Source organism: Chiloscyllium plagiosum, chromosome 1, assembly GCF_004010195.1.
Source record: "Chiloscyllium plagiosum isolate BGI_BamShark_2017 chromosome 1, ASM401019v2, whole genome shotgun sequence".
Lineage (NCBI taxonomy): Eukaryota > Metazoa > Chordata > Chondrichthyes > Orectolobiformes > Hemiscylliidae > Chiloscyllium > Chiloscyllium plagiosum.
This window is the reverse complement of record NC_057710.1, coordinates 75837870-75855031: the sequence shown is the minus strand read 5'-3', so window position 1 is coordinate 75855031 and position 17162 is coordinate 75837870. Positions and strand designations below refer to the sequence as shown.

The following is a 17162-nucleotide window of genomic DNA, read 5'->3' as shown; positions in this document are numbered from 1 at the left end:
TTTCCAAGTGAGGAATTCTCTTTGCCCCTGTTTCTATCCCTCATGGACTGAAATTGATTCTGGAAGACAAAACTGTTTTATGGACCAACTCACAATCATCAGCCACTTCAGCTGTTAACCTTGCTGCTTTAAGTCTCTGCTCTTCCACATAAGTTTGTATTTCTTCAGGAAGTGAATTCTTGAATTCCTCTAAAATAATTCTCTCTGAGAGCGTCAGAGTTTGCTTTTTTTTAAAAAATATATTTTTATTAAAAATAATTTTTTTCTTTTGAATCTTACAACAAATACAAAACCAAACAATTCAAATCAATATTAAAAAACAAAACCACTAATTACACAAATACTAATGACTAAGCTAATAATATTAGTATTAATAATAATAACAATAGTAACACAGCTCAGTAAAACAAAACAATAGCCCTTAATCATTGAGCACACAAGTTTATACATATGAATATGTTCATAGTTCCTCCCCTCTGGATACGAAACCCATTACTTAGGACTGCCATGGCTATATAAACAAACATTCTTATTAGTATGGCAGACAAATTTGTACCCAGGTAGTCCAAAACGTAGTGGCACGTTTTAGATGAAATCCTCAGTTTTATGGTACACCATACTTGTCAGAAAGTCCAAGGGGATGTGCTCCATGACTAGCTTATGACAGCCTGGCAGCCCCGGGAGATTTTCCGACACGCACTCTAATAGAATGTTCTTTCTGGCACAAAAACCCTAGATATTGTCCAGATCTTATTACATTTGGACATGGACTACTTCAGTGTCTGAGCAGTTGTGAAGGTTGCTGAACATTGTTCGCTGATAATTGCACATCTAAGTTCACTTTATGATGGAGTGAAGATTGTTAATGAAGCAGTTGAAGATGGTTAGAGCAAAGACACAACACAACACTGAGGAATTCCTTCAAGATGTCCTGCAGCTGAGTTGACTGACGTTCAACACCCATAGCCATCTTCCTTTGTGCCAAGTATGACCCCAAGCAATGGAAAGTTTTCCCCGAATCCCAATTACTCCAATTTTTCTAATGGTCCTTGATGCCTGCTTTTTAATTAAGTGGAGAAAGCTGCAGAACAGAGGGATTGGGGAGTTGTCATCCATTATTCACAAAAAGCTAGCATCCAAGTTGAGTGAGTGATAGAGAAAGTAAATGGAATGGTGTCTTTTATTTCAAAGAGCACAGATTATAAAGGCAAAGAAGTTTTGCTAAAATATACAAGTCACCACTCAGACTACAGCTAGAATACTGTGAATAGTTTTGGACACTTTATCTCAGTAAAGATATACTACAGGTCATTAGAAGCATTCCAGAAAAAGTTCATTGGATTGATTCCAGATATGGAGGAGCAGACGCTGGAATCTGTACAGAAAACAAAATGCTAGAAATCACAGCTGTGGAGAGACAGCAAGCTAACATTTCAAGTTTAGATGACTCTTCATCAGAGCTGACGTGAAATGTGGAGGGGACTGCATTTATTCAATAGTGGGGTGGAGCGCTGGGGGAGAAAGGGTGTTGATAGTTCAGATTAAATGATCGGAATGTGAGAACAGCAGAACAATGGTGTGTCTAACTGCCAGCCTGGAAAGAACAGATGTTTCCACTGGTGTGGGGAAAGGGGAGAGAGAATGTCACAGAGTCATAGAGATGTACAGCACGGAAACAGACACTTCAGTCCAACTCGCCCATGCCAACCAGATATCCCAAACCAATCTAGTCCCACTTGTCAGCACCTGACCCATATCCCTTCAAACCCTTCCTATTCATATACCCATCCAAATGCCTTTTAAATGTTGCAATTGTACTAGTCTCCACTTCCTCTGGCAGCTCATTCCATATACATACTGCCCTCTGTGTGAAAACGTTGCCACTTAGGTCTCTTTTATATCTTTCTCCTTTCACCCTAAACCTATGCCCTCCAGTTCTGGACTCCCTCACCTCAGAGAAAAAACAACTTTGTCTATTTATCCTATCCATGCCCCTCATGATTTTGTAAACCTCTATCAGGTCACCCCTCAGCCTCCGACGCTCCTGAGAAAACAGCCCCAGTCTGTTCAGCCTCGCCCTATAGCTCAAATCCTCCAACCCTGGCAACATCCTTGGATATCTTTTCTGAACCCTTTCAAGTTTCACAACATCTTTCCGATAGGAAGGAGACCAGAATTGCAAGCAATATTCCAACAGTGGTCTAACCAATGTCCTGTATAGCCGCAACATGACCGCCCAACTCCTGTACTCAATACTCTGACCAATAAAGGAAGGCATACCAAACGCCTTCTTCACTATCCTATCTGTCTGCGACTCCACTTTCAAGGAGTTATGTACCTGCACTCCAAGGCCTTTGTTCAGCAACACTCCCTAGGACCTTACCATTAAGTGTATAAGTCCTGCTAAGCTTTGCCTACCCAAAATGCAGCACCTCGCATTTATCTAAATTAAATGTCATGATAGAGAATGCAACACATAAAGATTAAAGAAAGGGGAGAAATGGGAGTGAGTTCACATCTGAAGTTGTTGAACTCAATATTAAGTCAAGAAAGTTTTAAAGTGCCTAGTCTGTAGATGAGATGCTGTTCTGAGAACAAATGCTCAGCAAATGATTCATCTGGACTCAAAATGTTAGCTTGCTCTCTCTTCATGGATGCTGTCTCCAGCATTTGTTGTTTTCACTACAGATTTCGGCATCTGCAATAATTTGCTCTTTGTTGATATGTTGTTTCGGCAGTTTGCTCTGTGGTTCACTGGAGCATTGGAGCACACGGAGGACACACAAGTGGACATGTGAGCAGGACCTTGTGTTAGAATGACCGACTACGGAAAGTTCGGGATCATTCTTGCACACAGGCCGGAGGTGTTCAGCAAAGTGGTCCACCCAGTTTACATTTGGTTTCTCCAATGTAGAGTAGGCCACACTGGATGCAGCGAATGCAATAGACCAGATTGGAGGAGGTACATGTGAAATGGTGCTTCACCTGGAAAGATGGTTTAGGCCCTTGGATGGTGAGCAAGGAAGAGGTAAAGGGCCATGTTTTGCACCTTCCTCAGTTACATGGGAAGGGGAGTGGTCTTGGTGGTTGAGGAATGGACTGGAGTGTCCTGGAGGGAATGGTTCCTGTGAAGTCCAGATGGGGAGTGAGGGCAAGGTGTGTTTGGTGGTGAAAGTTCTGTCAGAGTTCTGAAATTTCTTTCCATATCACTGCTGGTGTTTGCCAAAACCCACTTTCACAGCGACTGCCAATGACTTGGATTTACACTCAGGCTTTCAATTCAAGTGTCACCCTTCATATTTTCAATGCACCCAGGATTTCAAGTATCTCCAGGACATACACTGTTCCACAGACTGCTATTCCTGCCACATCCTGCCATCCACAGTCAGTGCCATGTGCCTCGTGAGCAGGCTTGATTCCACTCTGCAGCAATATCAACTCATCCACTCTCAAAGCTGTGTTGTTCCCTAATTTCACTTCATCCTTTGTCTCATCCATCGACTCAACAAAACACATTTTCTTTTTCTTTCAGACATTAAGACATGCAAGTTACAGCAACTTATGAACTTCAACATCCATCCTGCACTGCCTTCCCATTTCCGCCTCTCAAACCACCCCAATCCCAGCTCTTACCGTATTTTCACCATACCTCCTGACCTGAGGCTGAATGTACTGCCCTCAGCAAAGGACTCAGCTTTACACCCTTATGGCCCCAGCTTAATGAATTTTGGGCTCGCCATGACGTTGAACAGTCTCTCCACCACCTCCGACTTGTCCAGACCATGCCCACCTACATCTGCGATTCCTCGGATGTCCTCTGCCATATTGACAATTTCCAGTTCCTGGGCTCTAACTGCCTCCTCTTCACCTTCACCATGGTTGTCCAATCCCTGTATTCCTCCATTCACAAACAGGATGGTGTGATAGCTCTCGGCTTCTTCCTCAACCAGAAGACTAAACACCACCACCCCCCCCCCCATCCACTACCATTCTCCTCTGCTTGGCTAAACTTGTTCTCTCACTGAACAATTTCTCCTTTAATTCATCTAATTTCTTTGCCGAGTCAAAGGAGTGGCTACGGGCTCTCACATGGGTCCCAGTTACATCTGCCTTTTTGTGGGGTGTGTGAAACGATTGTTGTTCCAGTCCTACACCAGCCCCTTCACACAACTCTTTACGGTACATCAACATCTGTTTTGGTGTCCCTTCATGTTCCCATCAGGACCTTGGAAAAGTTTGTTAATTTTGCCTCTAATTTCCATCCCTCTATAACTTTCACATGGTCCATCTCTGACACATCCATTCCTTTCATTAATCTCGGTCTCCATTTCAAGGAATAAACTGTCCACTGCCATCCACTACAAAACTACTGACTCCCATAGCTACCTTTACTACAGCTCTTCACACCCCATGGCCTGTAAGGATCTCATCCCATTCTCCCAGTTCCTTTGTCTATGTTGTATCTGTTTGGATGATGCCACCTTCCAAAACAGAGCTGCTGACATGGCTTGCTTTCCCATAACTGTGGTTTCCCACCCACTGAGGTTCGATGCAGTTGAGGGCCCTGTCAGCCAATCACTCATGCTTCTGCCCCTGTGATCAGGTCCCCCTTATCCTCACTTTTCATCCCACCAGCCTCTGCATTCAAAGGATCATCCTCCACCATTTCATATAACACCAGCAGAATGCCACCAAACACATCTGCCCCTCACTCCCCCGTCTGCATTTTGCAGTGACACTTCCCACTGGAACACCTTAGTCCATTCCTCAATGACGACCAACACTGCCCTCCTTTACCATGTCACCACAGAAGGTGTGGTGGGCAGCACGGTGGCACAGTGGTTAGCACTGCTGCCTCACAGCACCAGAGACCCGGGTTCAATTCCCACCTCAGGCGACTGACTGTGTGGAATTTGCACATTCTCCCCGTGTCTGCGTGGGTTTCCTCCGGGTGCTCCAGTTTCCTCCCACAGTCCAAAGATGTGCAGGTCAGGAGAATTGGCCATGCTAAATTGCCCGTAGTGTTAGGTAAGGGGTAGATGTAGGAGTATGGGTGGGTTGCGCTTCGGCGGGGCGGTGTGGACTTGTTGGGCTGAAGGGCCTGTTTCCACACACTAAGTAATCTAATCTAATCTAAAGGTGCAACATATGCCCCTTCACTTTGTCCTTGCTCACCATCCAAGGGCCTAAACAGTCTTTCCAGGTGAAGCAGCATTTCACCTGTTCCTTCTCCGATCTGGTCTATTGCATTTGCTGCATCCAATGTGGTCTACTCTACATTGGAGAAACCAAACACCAACTGTGTGACCGCTTTGCAGAACACCTCCGTTCTGTTGCAAGCATGACCCTGACCTTTCTGTAGCTGTTCATTTTAACACAGCATCCAGTTGGCATGCCCACTTGTGTATTCTCAGCATGCTGCAATGCGCCAGCGAATCACATCGCAAACTGAAGGAACAACATTTCACCTTCAGACTAGGCACTTCACAACCTTCTGAACTTAATATTGGGTTCAACACCTTCAGATTATGAACTCACTCCCATTTCTTCCCTTTCTTTTATCATTACTTGTTACATTCTCTATCACTATGTCCTCTCTCCCCATTCCCCCCACCCTTGTGGTACCATCTGTTCTTTCCAATCTGGCAGTCAGACATACCATTGTTCTGCCATTCTGACTTCATCTGCACTATCAACACCCTTTTTCCCCTAGCACTCCATCCCCTACTATTGCGTAAATGCTGCCTTCTCCACACTGTACATCAGCTCTGATGAGGAGTCATCTCAAATGGAAACACTAACTTGCTCTCTCTCCACAGATGCTGCCTGACCTACTGTAATTTCTGTGTATGGAGGGAGGTGATGAGAGGTTGAGTAGATGAGGCCTGTACTGATTGGCATATAGAAGAATGATAGTCGACTCTCTTGAAACATACAAGATTCTTGAAGGCCTTGACAGGGTAGATGTGGAAAGATTGTTTTCCCTTGTGGAAATGCCTACAACCAGAGGGCTTTATCTCAGAATGAGGGGTTTAATACAGCACTAGAGAGTAATTTCTTCTGTCATAGATAGTGAATCTGTGGAATTCTTTACTGTAGAAGGCTGTTAAAGCTGGGTCACCAAGCCCAAAATAGACAGATTTTTAATCAGGAAGGGAATCAAAAGGCATGGGAAAAGGCAGGATAGTGGAGTTGAGGATTGTCAAATCAACCTCAATGATCATTGAATGGCAGAGTAGATTCGATGAACTGAATAGCCTACACTTCTTCTCATATGTCTTATGGTTTGACCAGTGAGCAGGCTATCGCTAAGCAAGTGCTGCTTGACAGCACTGTTGACGATATATTCTATCACTTTACTAATAATATTGGTATTCTGATGGGTGGTAATTGGCTGTGTGGGAGTTGTCCTGCTGTGTGTACACAGGACATATCTAGGCAATTTTCCACATGGGAGAAAGTGAGGGCTACAGATGCTGGAGATCAGAGCTTAAAAATGTGTTACTGGAAAAGCGCAGCAGATCATGCAGCATCAAAGGAGAAGGAGAATCGAAGTTTCGGGCATAAGCCCTTCTTCAGGAATGAAGAAGGGCTTATGCCCGAAATGTCGATTCTCCTTCTCCTTTGATGCTGCCTGACCTGCTGCGCTTTTCCAGCAACACATTTTTGAGCAATTTTCCACATGGACAAGTAGATGCAAGTACTGCTCCTCGGATGCTGCCTGAACTGCTGTGCTTTTCCAGCACCACTAATCCAGAAAGTAGATGCCAGTAGTTGTTCTTAAAACAACTTGGCTAGGAATGCACAGGTTCTAGAGCATAGGTCTTCAATATGACTGATGGAATGTTTTTAATAGCCTTTGCAGGATCCAGTGCCTTCAATGTTTCTTGATAGCACATGGAGTGAATTGAATTGGTTGAAGACTGGTAACTGTGATGCTGAGGACCCCCAGAGAAGGCAAAGATGGACCATCAATTTGGCAGTCTGGGATAAAGATTGTTGCAAATGCTTCAGCCGTATCTTTTGTACTAATGTATTCGGCTCCCACATCATGAGTATGGAGATAGGAGGAGGGGGCTCCACAACTGAGTTGTTTAATTGTCCACCACCATTCACAACTGGATATGGCAGGAGTGCAGAACTTGGATCTGATCTGTTGACTGTGGAGTTTATCAGCTGTCTGTCACTTGCTGTTTATGTTTTTTGGCATATAAGTTTGTTTTGTAGGCCCACCATGCTGACACTAATCCATGTTTAATCCTTTTCTCTTGAATTTAACAATGTTTTTAAGGTAACATTATGAAGAGTTTTATAATCTTTCCTCAAACGTGGGGATGTATGTGCATGTTTGAAGAACAGTGAATGCATATTTGCATAGACTAAAATATTTTAAATAATCTTGCATCCTTGCTAGAGTAAATTGTTTGTAATAAACTCAATGTTAATTTGAAAAAAAAACACGACCTGATTTATTTCTGATACTGACTTAAATACAATGTGATACCTATTGAACTGGCAATATCACTGCCCTTTTTAAATTCAAACTTTGTTATGACCAGTAGAGAAATGAAACAAAGAAAAGAATTAGTTCACCCGTTCGAACCTTGATCATAATAATGAGTTAACTTTATAGATAATAGACAATAGGTGCAGGAATAGGCCATTCTGCCCTTCGAGCCTGCACCACCATTCAATATGATCATGGCTGATCATCCTTAATCAGTATCCTGTTCCTGCCTTATCTCCATAACCCTTGATTCCACTATCCTTGAGAGCTCTATCCAACTCTATTTTAAATGAATCCAGAGACTGGGCCTCCACTGCCCTCTGGGGCAGAGCATTCCACACAGCCACCACGCTTTGAGTGAAGAGGTTTCTCCTCATCTCTGTCCTAAATGGTCTACCCCGTATTTTTAAGCTGTGTCCTCTGGTTCGGTACTCACCCATCAGCGGAAACATGGTTACTGCCTCCAGAGTGTCCAATCCTTTAATAATCTTATATGTCTCAATCAGATCCTCTCAGTCTTCTAAACTCAAGAGTATACAAGCCCAGTCGCTCCAGTCTTTCAGCATAAGGTAGTCCCGCCATTCCAGGAATTGACCTCGTAAACCTACGCTGCAACTACACTGGCATCACCTTTGTCACTCTCTCTCCCCTCTGCCACCCCAGTGAGACGGTCTGTTCCTTCCAGTCAGGCAGTTAAACACGCCATTGCTCTGCCATTCTCATATTCTGATCACTTAATCTGAATTATTAACATCCTTTCTCCCCCACCACTCCAATCTCCTTCCCACTATTGAATAAATGCTGCCCCCTTCCCACTTCACTTCAGCTCTGATGAAGAATCTTCTGGACTCAAAACATTGGTTTGCTTTCTCTCCAGGAATGCTACTTGATTCTGTTGTGATCTCCAGCATTTTTTCTTTTCAGTTCATTCCTTTTCCTGGCAGTTTAATGGCTTTTCGGGTCATTTCAGAAGGCACTTAATGTAAGCCACATTGATGTGAGTCTGGGATCACCATGTAGTCCTGATTAAATAAGGATTACAAATTTCCTTTCCTAAAAGACACCCAAGGCATTTGTTGCTTCATATTTAGGATTGGAGAGTCAATAATGGGAAACAAGAAAATGGCAGAGGATTTAAATAAATATTTTGTATCAGTCTTAAGAAGACACAAGTAACATGTAGGAATGCCAGAAAATCTTGGAGCAAAAGAAGGGCAGGAACATGTTAGACTAACTTGGAAATAATGAAAAATGAGAAAGGAATGGATAAAGATTGTTGTGGTTCTGTTTGATGAGCTGGGAATTTGTGTTGCAGACGTTTCGTCCCCTGTCTAGGTGACATCCTCAGTGCTTGGGAACCTCCTGTGAAGCGCTTCTGTGATCTTTCCTCCGGCATTTATAGTGATTTGTATCTGCCGCTTCTCTAGGAATTCCTAGAGAACAGAGAACAGCCAGGGAATTCCTAGAGGATGGCACTCATCCACAGATTCAATCAATAAGCACATCGATCTGGGCCCAATATACCGGCCACTGCAACGGACAGCTGGAACTGACAACCAGAAGCGACAGATTCAAACCACTATAAATGCCGGAGGAAAGATCACAGAAGCGCTTCACAGGAGGCTCCCAAGCACTGAGGAAGTCACCTAGACAGGGGACGAAACGTCTGCAACACAAGTTCCCAGCGCGGCGAACAGAACCACAACAACGAGCACCCGAGCTACAAATCTTCTCACAATCTTTGAATTAATATATATTGTAAAAAGCTGCGGTCCCAGCACTGATCCCTACGGTACCCCACTGGTCACTGCCTGCCATTCCGAAATGGAGCCGTTTATCACTACTCTTTGTTTCCTGTCAGCCAACCAACTTTCAATCCAAGTTAGTACTTTGCCCCCAATACCATGCGCCCTAATTTTGCTCACTAACCTCCTATGTGGGACTTTATCAAAAGCTTTCTGAAAGTCCAGGTACACTACATCTACTGGATCTCCCTCATTCATCTTCAGAGTTACATCCTCAAAGAAAGTCCAGAAGATTATTCAAGCATGATTTACCCTTCATAAATCCATGCTGACTCTGTCCTATCCTGTTACTACCATCCTTTATAATAGACTCCAGCATCTTTCCCACCACTGAGGTCAGACTAACTGGTCTATAATTTCCTGCTTTCTCTCTCCCACCTTTCTTAAAAAGTGGTACAACATTAGCCACCCTCCAATCCGCAGGAACTGATCCCAAATCTATTGAACTCTGGAAAATAATCACCAACACATCCACAATTTCTCGAGCCACCTCCTTCAGTGGCTTGGGATGTAGACCATCAGGCCCCAGGGACTTATCAGTCCTAACAGTCTCTCCAACACCAATTCCTGGCAAACATAAATTCCCTTCAGTTCAGATCCTTCAGCCACTGTTACCTCAGGGAGATTGCTTGTGTCTTCCCCAGTGAACACAGATCTGAAATACCAATTCAATTCTTCTGCCATTTCTTTGTTCCCTGTAATATATTCCCCTGTTTCTCTCTTCAAGGGCCCAATTTTAGTCTTAATCATTTTTTTGCCTTTCACATACCTATCCTCCTTTATATTTTTGGCCAGTTTACCTTTGTACCTCATATTTTCTTTGCGTATTTCCTTCTTCGTAATCCTCTGTTGTTCTTTAAAAGCTTCCAAGTCCTCCATTTTCCCACTTATCTTTGCTATGTTATACTTTTTCTCTTTTAACTTTATATGTTTCTTAACTTCCCTCATCAGCCATGGCCACCCATGCCTCCTCCTCGGATCTTTCTTCCTTTTTGGAATGAACTGATCCTGCATCTTCTGCATTATACACAGAAATATCTGCCATTGTTCCTCCACTGTCATCCCTGCTAAGGTATTGCACCATTGAACTTTGGCCAGCTCCTCCCTCATAGCTCCATAGTTCCCTTTATTCAACTGAGATGATAGAACGTTTAAGGCCAGCCAGAAATGCTTTGAAATAGCCCAGTCTAGAGGTAACAAAGACATGAATGAGAGTTTCAGGAGCAAATGAGACAACAGACCGAATTTTACAATTTTCAAATAATGTGTTTTGTCACGTAGGATTCGTGTGCCATTGCTTGCAGTAACCTTGCTCATGCAATTTTCTGCTATTACATAATTAATTATGCCACTGGGTTCTTTGACACCCTTCTTGTGGAATTGCAAAGTAGGAGAGGCAGAAGGTGTTCACTACTTCTAGGACCTTATGGTGTTCATGTTGGTGGCATAGCCTAGTTGCACACCATTTCAAACCCTGCAAGTTAGGAACTGCCCATTACAAGGTGCTGCTTGACCACTATCATGGAGGACATGGCCCAGAAAGAAAAGTCCATACATCACTTCGAAAAGGAGGACCTGGAGATGCTGATAGGCAAGGTGATGGAAAGGAGGGTAGTCTCTTTTCCTACTGATCACTGCTGGGAAGTACATGATCAGACACAGTTATTGACTAAAAACCTTATTATATGCATCAACACTCAACATCTCTCACCCACATCAACCTTCAAGACAATGAATCCTTATCACAGCTGGACGTCCTTCACAATCATTCACTGGCAATATCCACCAACTCTCCTGTTTCTCCAATACCACTAACTTCTCTTCCATCCCTTCCTACACGCTCAATCTCTCCCTTCATTTCATTATAAGAAAAGCTGGCATACTATCTGAACTGGTGTCTCCATGGCCCTTGAACTGACCGACTCAAGTGCTGTTTGATGTGCAGTACTTACTGTGGCCCAAAGCCCAGATTGCGAGAGCATGGATCCCAGGGGTCTGGGACGAGGTTCTTGAATGACCATGGCCGAATCCTCGGAATGGAATTATATTGCTCCTTCTGATTGACTGTAGTCCTCACTGACCCCATGAAGGACTGCAACCCTTTCCTTTCCATAGTCAGAAGTCACACAACACCAGGTTATAGTCCAACAGGTTTAATTGAAATCACAAGCTTTTGCAATACCACTCCTTCATTAGGTGAAATCCTGACTTTGTCCACCCCAGTCCAACACTGACACTTACATATTGTGATTTTCTTTCCAGACATGGTTAATATGTTTGCTGTGCTGGTACACGCTGTAGGTGTGACATGATCACAGTCTGGTGTCATGCAACAGCATATTGATCCCCTGATGTGACAAAATGGCTGTGCCTCTCTCTCTCTATATAAAGTCATTCAAGCCACAGAGCTGGCAGCGTGTAACTGAGCATTGCAGACCCTAACGGCTATAACGCAATGCGAGTGAGTCTGGCAGCTTCCCGGTATAGCATGGGCGACCGCTAGGGAGGCAGGAGGTGTGCGTGTGCGTGTGTGTGTGTGTGTCTGCATGCAAAGCACCCCAGCAGAAATATTTAAGTTATATGGTGTTCCTGACATACAAAGTACAATATTGAAAGGTTGAAATTATGTGCGAGTTGGTTCGAGATCAGGTATAATGATGTGGTGAGAATGGTGGTTTATCAATCCTGATCAAAATGGATGTGGGGTTGAAAAGGCATCCATGCAGAATGAGGGACAGTGCACTGAAGAAACAGTTGTATGATGTTTGGAACGAGTAGTCAGTAAGCTGCAGCTGCCAGGTAACAACTCTGATCTGCACATAGAAATTTGTGCTGACTAGCTTCACAGGGAAGGAGAGGAGTATTGAAAGTGGAATACAAGTAAGTTGAGATGGGCTATTAATGTCATGAAAGTGCAAGAAAATATAGTGATCACCATCAAGGTGAAATTCAGAAATTGCTATTTCAAGCTTAAGGGTAAAATTGCAAACATTTTTGCAATGTCTGATTTTGTACTTCTCTCCATAATTTTCCCACCTTTCTTGATATATCCCATGCCATATTTCCCATCCAATCATATCCAGGAGGAGGAAATTCCATCCAATATTTTTAAATATTGACAAAACTGAAACTAAGAGATTTACCTAGTACCTGATGCCAGATAAGCAGACTCACAATTTAATGACAGCTGGATGGTCAAGAGAAGGATTCAGGTAAGGTAGATCTGGTAAGCCTGTCTGCAGTGGAAATTAATGCTATGTACTTAGACAATATTGTCAAGAGGCAGCATGATGATGAAAAATGAGGAAGCCATGGATAGATCCTTGGGGACATCAGCGATAACGATTCAAGAACTGGAGAAGAAAACAATGCATATGATGCTCTGTTTATGATTACATAAAAATGGATTCAGGTGAGTTGCAGTCTCACCCAACTGGATGATTATGGAGAAGGCATTGGAGAAGGATGGTGCAGTCAACCATGCAAGAGGCTGTAGACAGGTTAATGAGGACAAGGAAAAACCATTTACAACAAAAACAGAAACTCAGCAGGTCTGACAATATCTGTAGAGAGAAAGCAAAACGTTAACGTTCCAGGTCAGCAACACTTCTTCAGAACTCTATTTTCCTTTGTCACCAATTAGGATATAATTCGTAATTGTGAGAAGAGAGTTTTCCTGTATTGAGGCAGGGGTGAAAATCTGAGCGGAGTGATTCTAACATGGATTTCTGGGGAAGATGAGTATAGCTTTGGTACAGAACAACACATCTAAGGACTTCAGAGAGGAAAGGAAGTTTGAAATAGAAGTACCTCAATAAAGTTGAGGACTAACAGTTTCTGCAACATCTCCATGCGGCCAATGATCGAAGCAATTAGCACGGTCTGCTCATGCTGTACAAGTTGATATGTTCTTTCCAAGTTTAGTTACCTGCAATCCCTTTTGATGAACTCAAGACAGAAAGCTTTAACTTTATGTCTCCTATTTCCAGTATCGAAGTACTGATGGTTATTTAGGAGGTTCTATTTTGAGTGAGTTTGAGGGATAGTGTGTTCTATGTAGGGATATAACACTCCAGTATTTACAATGAGTGCGCAAGCCTCAGATGACCTCATGAGTTGATCCAGTGAAGCTAAAGATCCAGAGACAGAAGGTACTGCTGCAGACCACCAGTGCAACACAAGGAGGACAGTTTGCTATTTGAAGACACAAGAAGCATATGTGATAAAGAGAAGTTATTTCAAAGGAAGACTTCAATTAACCCAATATAAATTAGTAAAACTCAAGTGACTTTAAGTCAGAGTTTGTAAGTTTAATGTGCAACTGCTTCACAACTCGGTGCATAAGGAAATCCACAAGAGATTGTGATCACCTTGAGTTGGCATTCAGAAATGACCCAGTTAATGTACAAAAAAAAAATAGAAGTTATGATGCCCCAAGTGATATTAACTGTAGAACCATTAAGTTTAATGTGATCAGGAACATAATTATGCTTTCGACTATGAACCCAATTTATAAGTTAAAAAATAAAAATTCCAAAAGGGAAGTATTGAAACAAATGCATTACAAAAAAGCTGCTTATGAATCATTCATAAAAGACAAATATAACACTTTTGAAAGAATAATTCTGGGACATGCAGGACAAATACAACTTAATGGCAGCACACTCAAACTGAACAAGCATATTTTTTTAATTAAAAGAGATACTTTTGGGAATATCTTAAATGTGTTCTCTCTTTACCAAACAGGATGAACAAAATGTATATTTTGCTTTTCTTCACTTTTGGTAACCTTGAAGAATTCACAGCTCTGAAGAAGAAGAATTCAGTGTCCTCTGCTTTCTTAATTATTGCAAATAGTCTAAATGTGAAGCTCCCTGAAATGGTCCCTTGTGGAATATCACACATCATAACTTTGGATTCTGAGAGATAAACTTTTACCTTCTCATGCTTTATAACATTTCATTGCTGGCAACTACTTCTACATTCTCGCTTATCCACTGTTCTTAAAACCTATGTTGAGGTACTTCATCTTACATGCCTTCTCATTTGTATGCAATGTATTATCTCAGTGCTGTTTTTTTCATATTCTCAACTCATACTCTGCTCTCTCCACCATCCTACGTCCCTGCCATTTCCATCACAATAGATGAGGTAGGGACTTTGTAAGTGGGTATTAAATAATCCAAGCAGTTTAGAGATTCACAATAATTCGAATGACTACATCATATACCAAGGACATCCACTCTTACAATTTTATTTATCCAAATGACAATAAGACTTTGTGTTTTGTTAAAGTGATAATACCTTTCCGATGAAGCTGAAGGGACCCTAGTAGACAGACTGATTTCAGCATTTCTGTTGTGTACATCTCCAGACAGCACTGAAGCTGGATGTAAAGCCTGCAAATTTCTGGATGGATTTCCCCATCTTCAGCGCTGAAGAACATATCAACAATTAACGTTAATAAATTTTAATTTCAAAAATGTTTTAAAAATTCATTTCATTCGAAATCATTGCAATGAGAAAAACGGGATGTCTAACATTTCTTTGTTTTTACTGTAGTTCAAAATAAATCATTTTCAAAGAAATATGGGTCTAGTATTACTGCAGTTTTACAATGTCTTACAGAGGCACAACTATAACTTGCTAAAATCTGCTTTTGGGGAGATATAATTTGTGAGCTTCACAGCAGCCAATTTTAAAAGAACAATATTTTACACCCTGGGCATCTCTCCATTGTCTCATAGCAATGAAATATGAATTGATAACACAAAGTAGCAATTATTTTATAACTGTCAAATAAAGAGCTGTCCATGTATAATACTTAAAATATTGACATTATAAATACTACTTCTGGATTTCTGTTAAGATTGAGGCTAAAGGGATGCAGTTTCCCTTTCTAGTTTCATGCCAATTTCAGTAGGTTGGTGAAATGGTCAATTCTTATTTAATTTACTCAGTGGATGCAGTTGGGGTGGTGGGGTGGGTGGCGTGGATTCCAGGATTTTGTTCCAACAACACTAAAGGTATGGTGATATATTTCCAAGTCAAAGTGGTGAGCGGCTTGGAGGGAACCTTGTCTTTGGTGGTGTTCCCATGCATTTGCTCTTCTTGTCCTTCTATATGGTAGTGGTCCTGGGTTTGGAAGATGCTGTCTAAGGACCTTTGGTGAATTTCTGCAATGCATTTGTAGATGGTATACACTACTTCTACTTATTGAGCATCAATAGTGGAAAGAGTGAATGTTTGTCAATATGGTATTAATCAAGCAGGCTACTTTGCTCTGGATGTCATTGAATTTCTTAATTGTTGTTGGAACTGCCCACATTCTCAGCAAGTGGGAAAGATTTAAACATAATTCTGACTTGTGCCTTGTAGAAGAACAGGCTTTGGGGAGTCAGGAAATGAGTTACTCACTGCAGTATTCCTAGCCTCTGCTCTGTAGCCACAATATTTATATGGTTAGTCCAGTTCAGTTTCTGGTCAATGGTAACCCAAGGAAAAGGGGAAATTCAGTGATGGTATAGGTCTCAAACTAAGAACAGGTCAGCCAGATTCTTTCACCAATAACAAAAAAACAGGTTAATACCAAAACAGATTTCTCAATGTTGCAAAGGTTATTGCCAGTGAACCACATGGGGTTCTCAAGATAGCGGCAGTGTACGGGTTCCTGTGCTTGGGCTTGTCTTCTTCGTCCACTTTTTCTTTTTCCTTTACTCCCCATTTTTCTTTTCTCAGTTTTATTTAGCTTTCATTCAAAACAAGCTGATAAAGACAGCTCTTCAGTAGGAAGGCAGCTTTGATGGGTTCTGGAGCGGTATATATATATATAATGACCTGGATGAGGGAACCAAATTTAAAATTTCCCAGTTTCCTGATGATAATGGTACTGGGAAGAGGAGGCTTCAAGGTGATTTAGACAAGTTGAATGAGTGGGCAAATCCATGGCAGATGCTGTACAACACAACATGGATAAATATGAAATGACATACATTTGAGAAAACCAGAAAGAAAGAGTCTTATTTAAAATGGTGATATATTGGTAAGCGTAGATGTACAAAAAGGTTTGGGTGGTCCTCGTAGACCAGTCAAATAGTCAGATAGCTGCAGTAAGCAATTAGAAAGGCAGAGGTATCTTGTCAGAGGTTTTGAGTTCAAAAGTAGACATGTCTTACTGCAGTTATACAGGGTCTTGCTGAAACTACAGCTGGAGTATTGCGTGCAGTTGTTGTCTCCGTACGTAAGAAAGGACATGCTAGCCATAACGGAAGTGCACCAAACATTCACTAGGCTGACACCTGGGCTGAACAATCTAATGAGAAGACATTGGTTCAACTGGGCCTGGATTTGCTAGAGTTTAGATGGATAAGCAGCAGTCTGATTCAAACATCCAAAATTCTAACAGGGCTGAACAAACTAGATGGAGGAAGAATTTCCTTGAGTTGGAAAGTCTGGAACCACAGTCCCAAGATACGGAGTAGAGTATTTAGAACTAAGATGAGGAAATGCTTCTTCACTCAAAAGGATAGTGAACCTGTGGAATTCTCTATTGCAGAAAGCTATGGAGAGCAAGCCATTGAATATATTCAGGAAAGAGAGTGATAAATATTTTGATATTTGAGGAACAAGAGGGAAAGTAGGATTATGGCATCGAGATGAAGCATCAGCCATTATCATATTGAACAGGGGAACAGGTCCTCTAGTCTTGGATGTTCCTGAAAGGGGAAACAATCATTCCACATCTGCCCTATCAAGTTCCCTAAGAATCTTGCATGTTTCAATGCAGCTGCCTCTCATGCTTTTAAACTCCAATGAGTACAGAGCCAATCTATTCAACCTTTCCTCTTTTC

At 42.0% G+C, this 17162-nt stretch overlaps 1 protein-coding gene across 3 annotated transcripts in view; it reads right to left on the bottom strand.

Annotated features, from left to right (window-relative positions):
- rgs7bpa (regulator of G protein signaling 7 binding protein a) overlaps positions 1-17162 on the bottom strand; it is a 112281-nt gene that overhangs the window by 28216 nt on the left and 66903 nt on the right. For all 3 annotated transcript variants that reach the window (XM_043689516.1, XM_043689522.1, XM_043689530.1), the window contains exon 3: positions 14617-14747. In XM_043689516.1, the coding sequence (XP_043545451.1) occupies positions 14617-14747 (131 nt within the window). The remainder of the gene's footprint in view (positions 1-14616; positions 14748-17162) is intronic.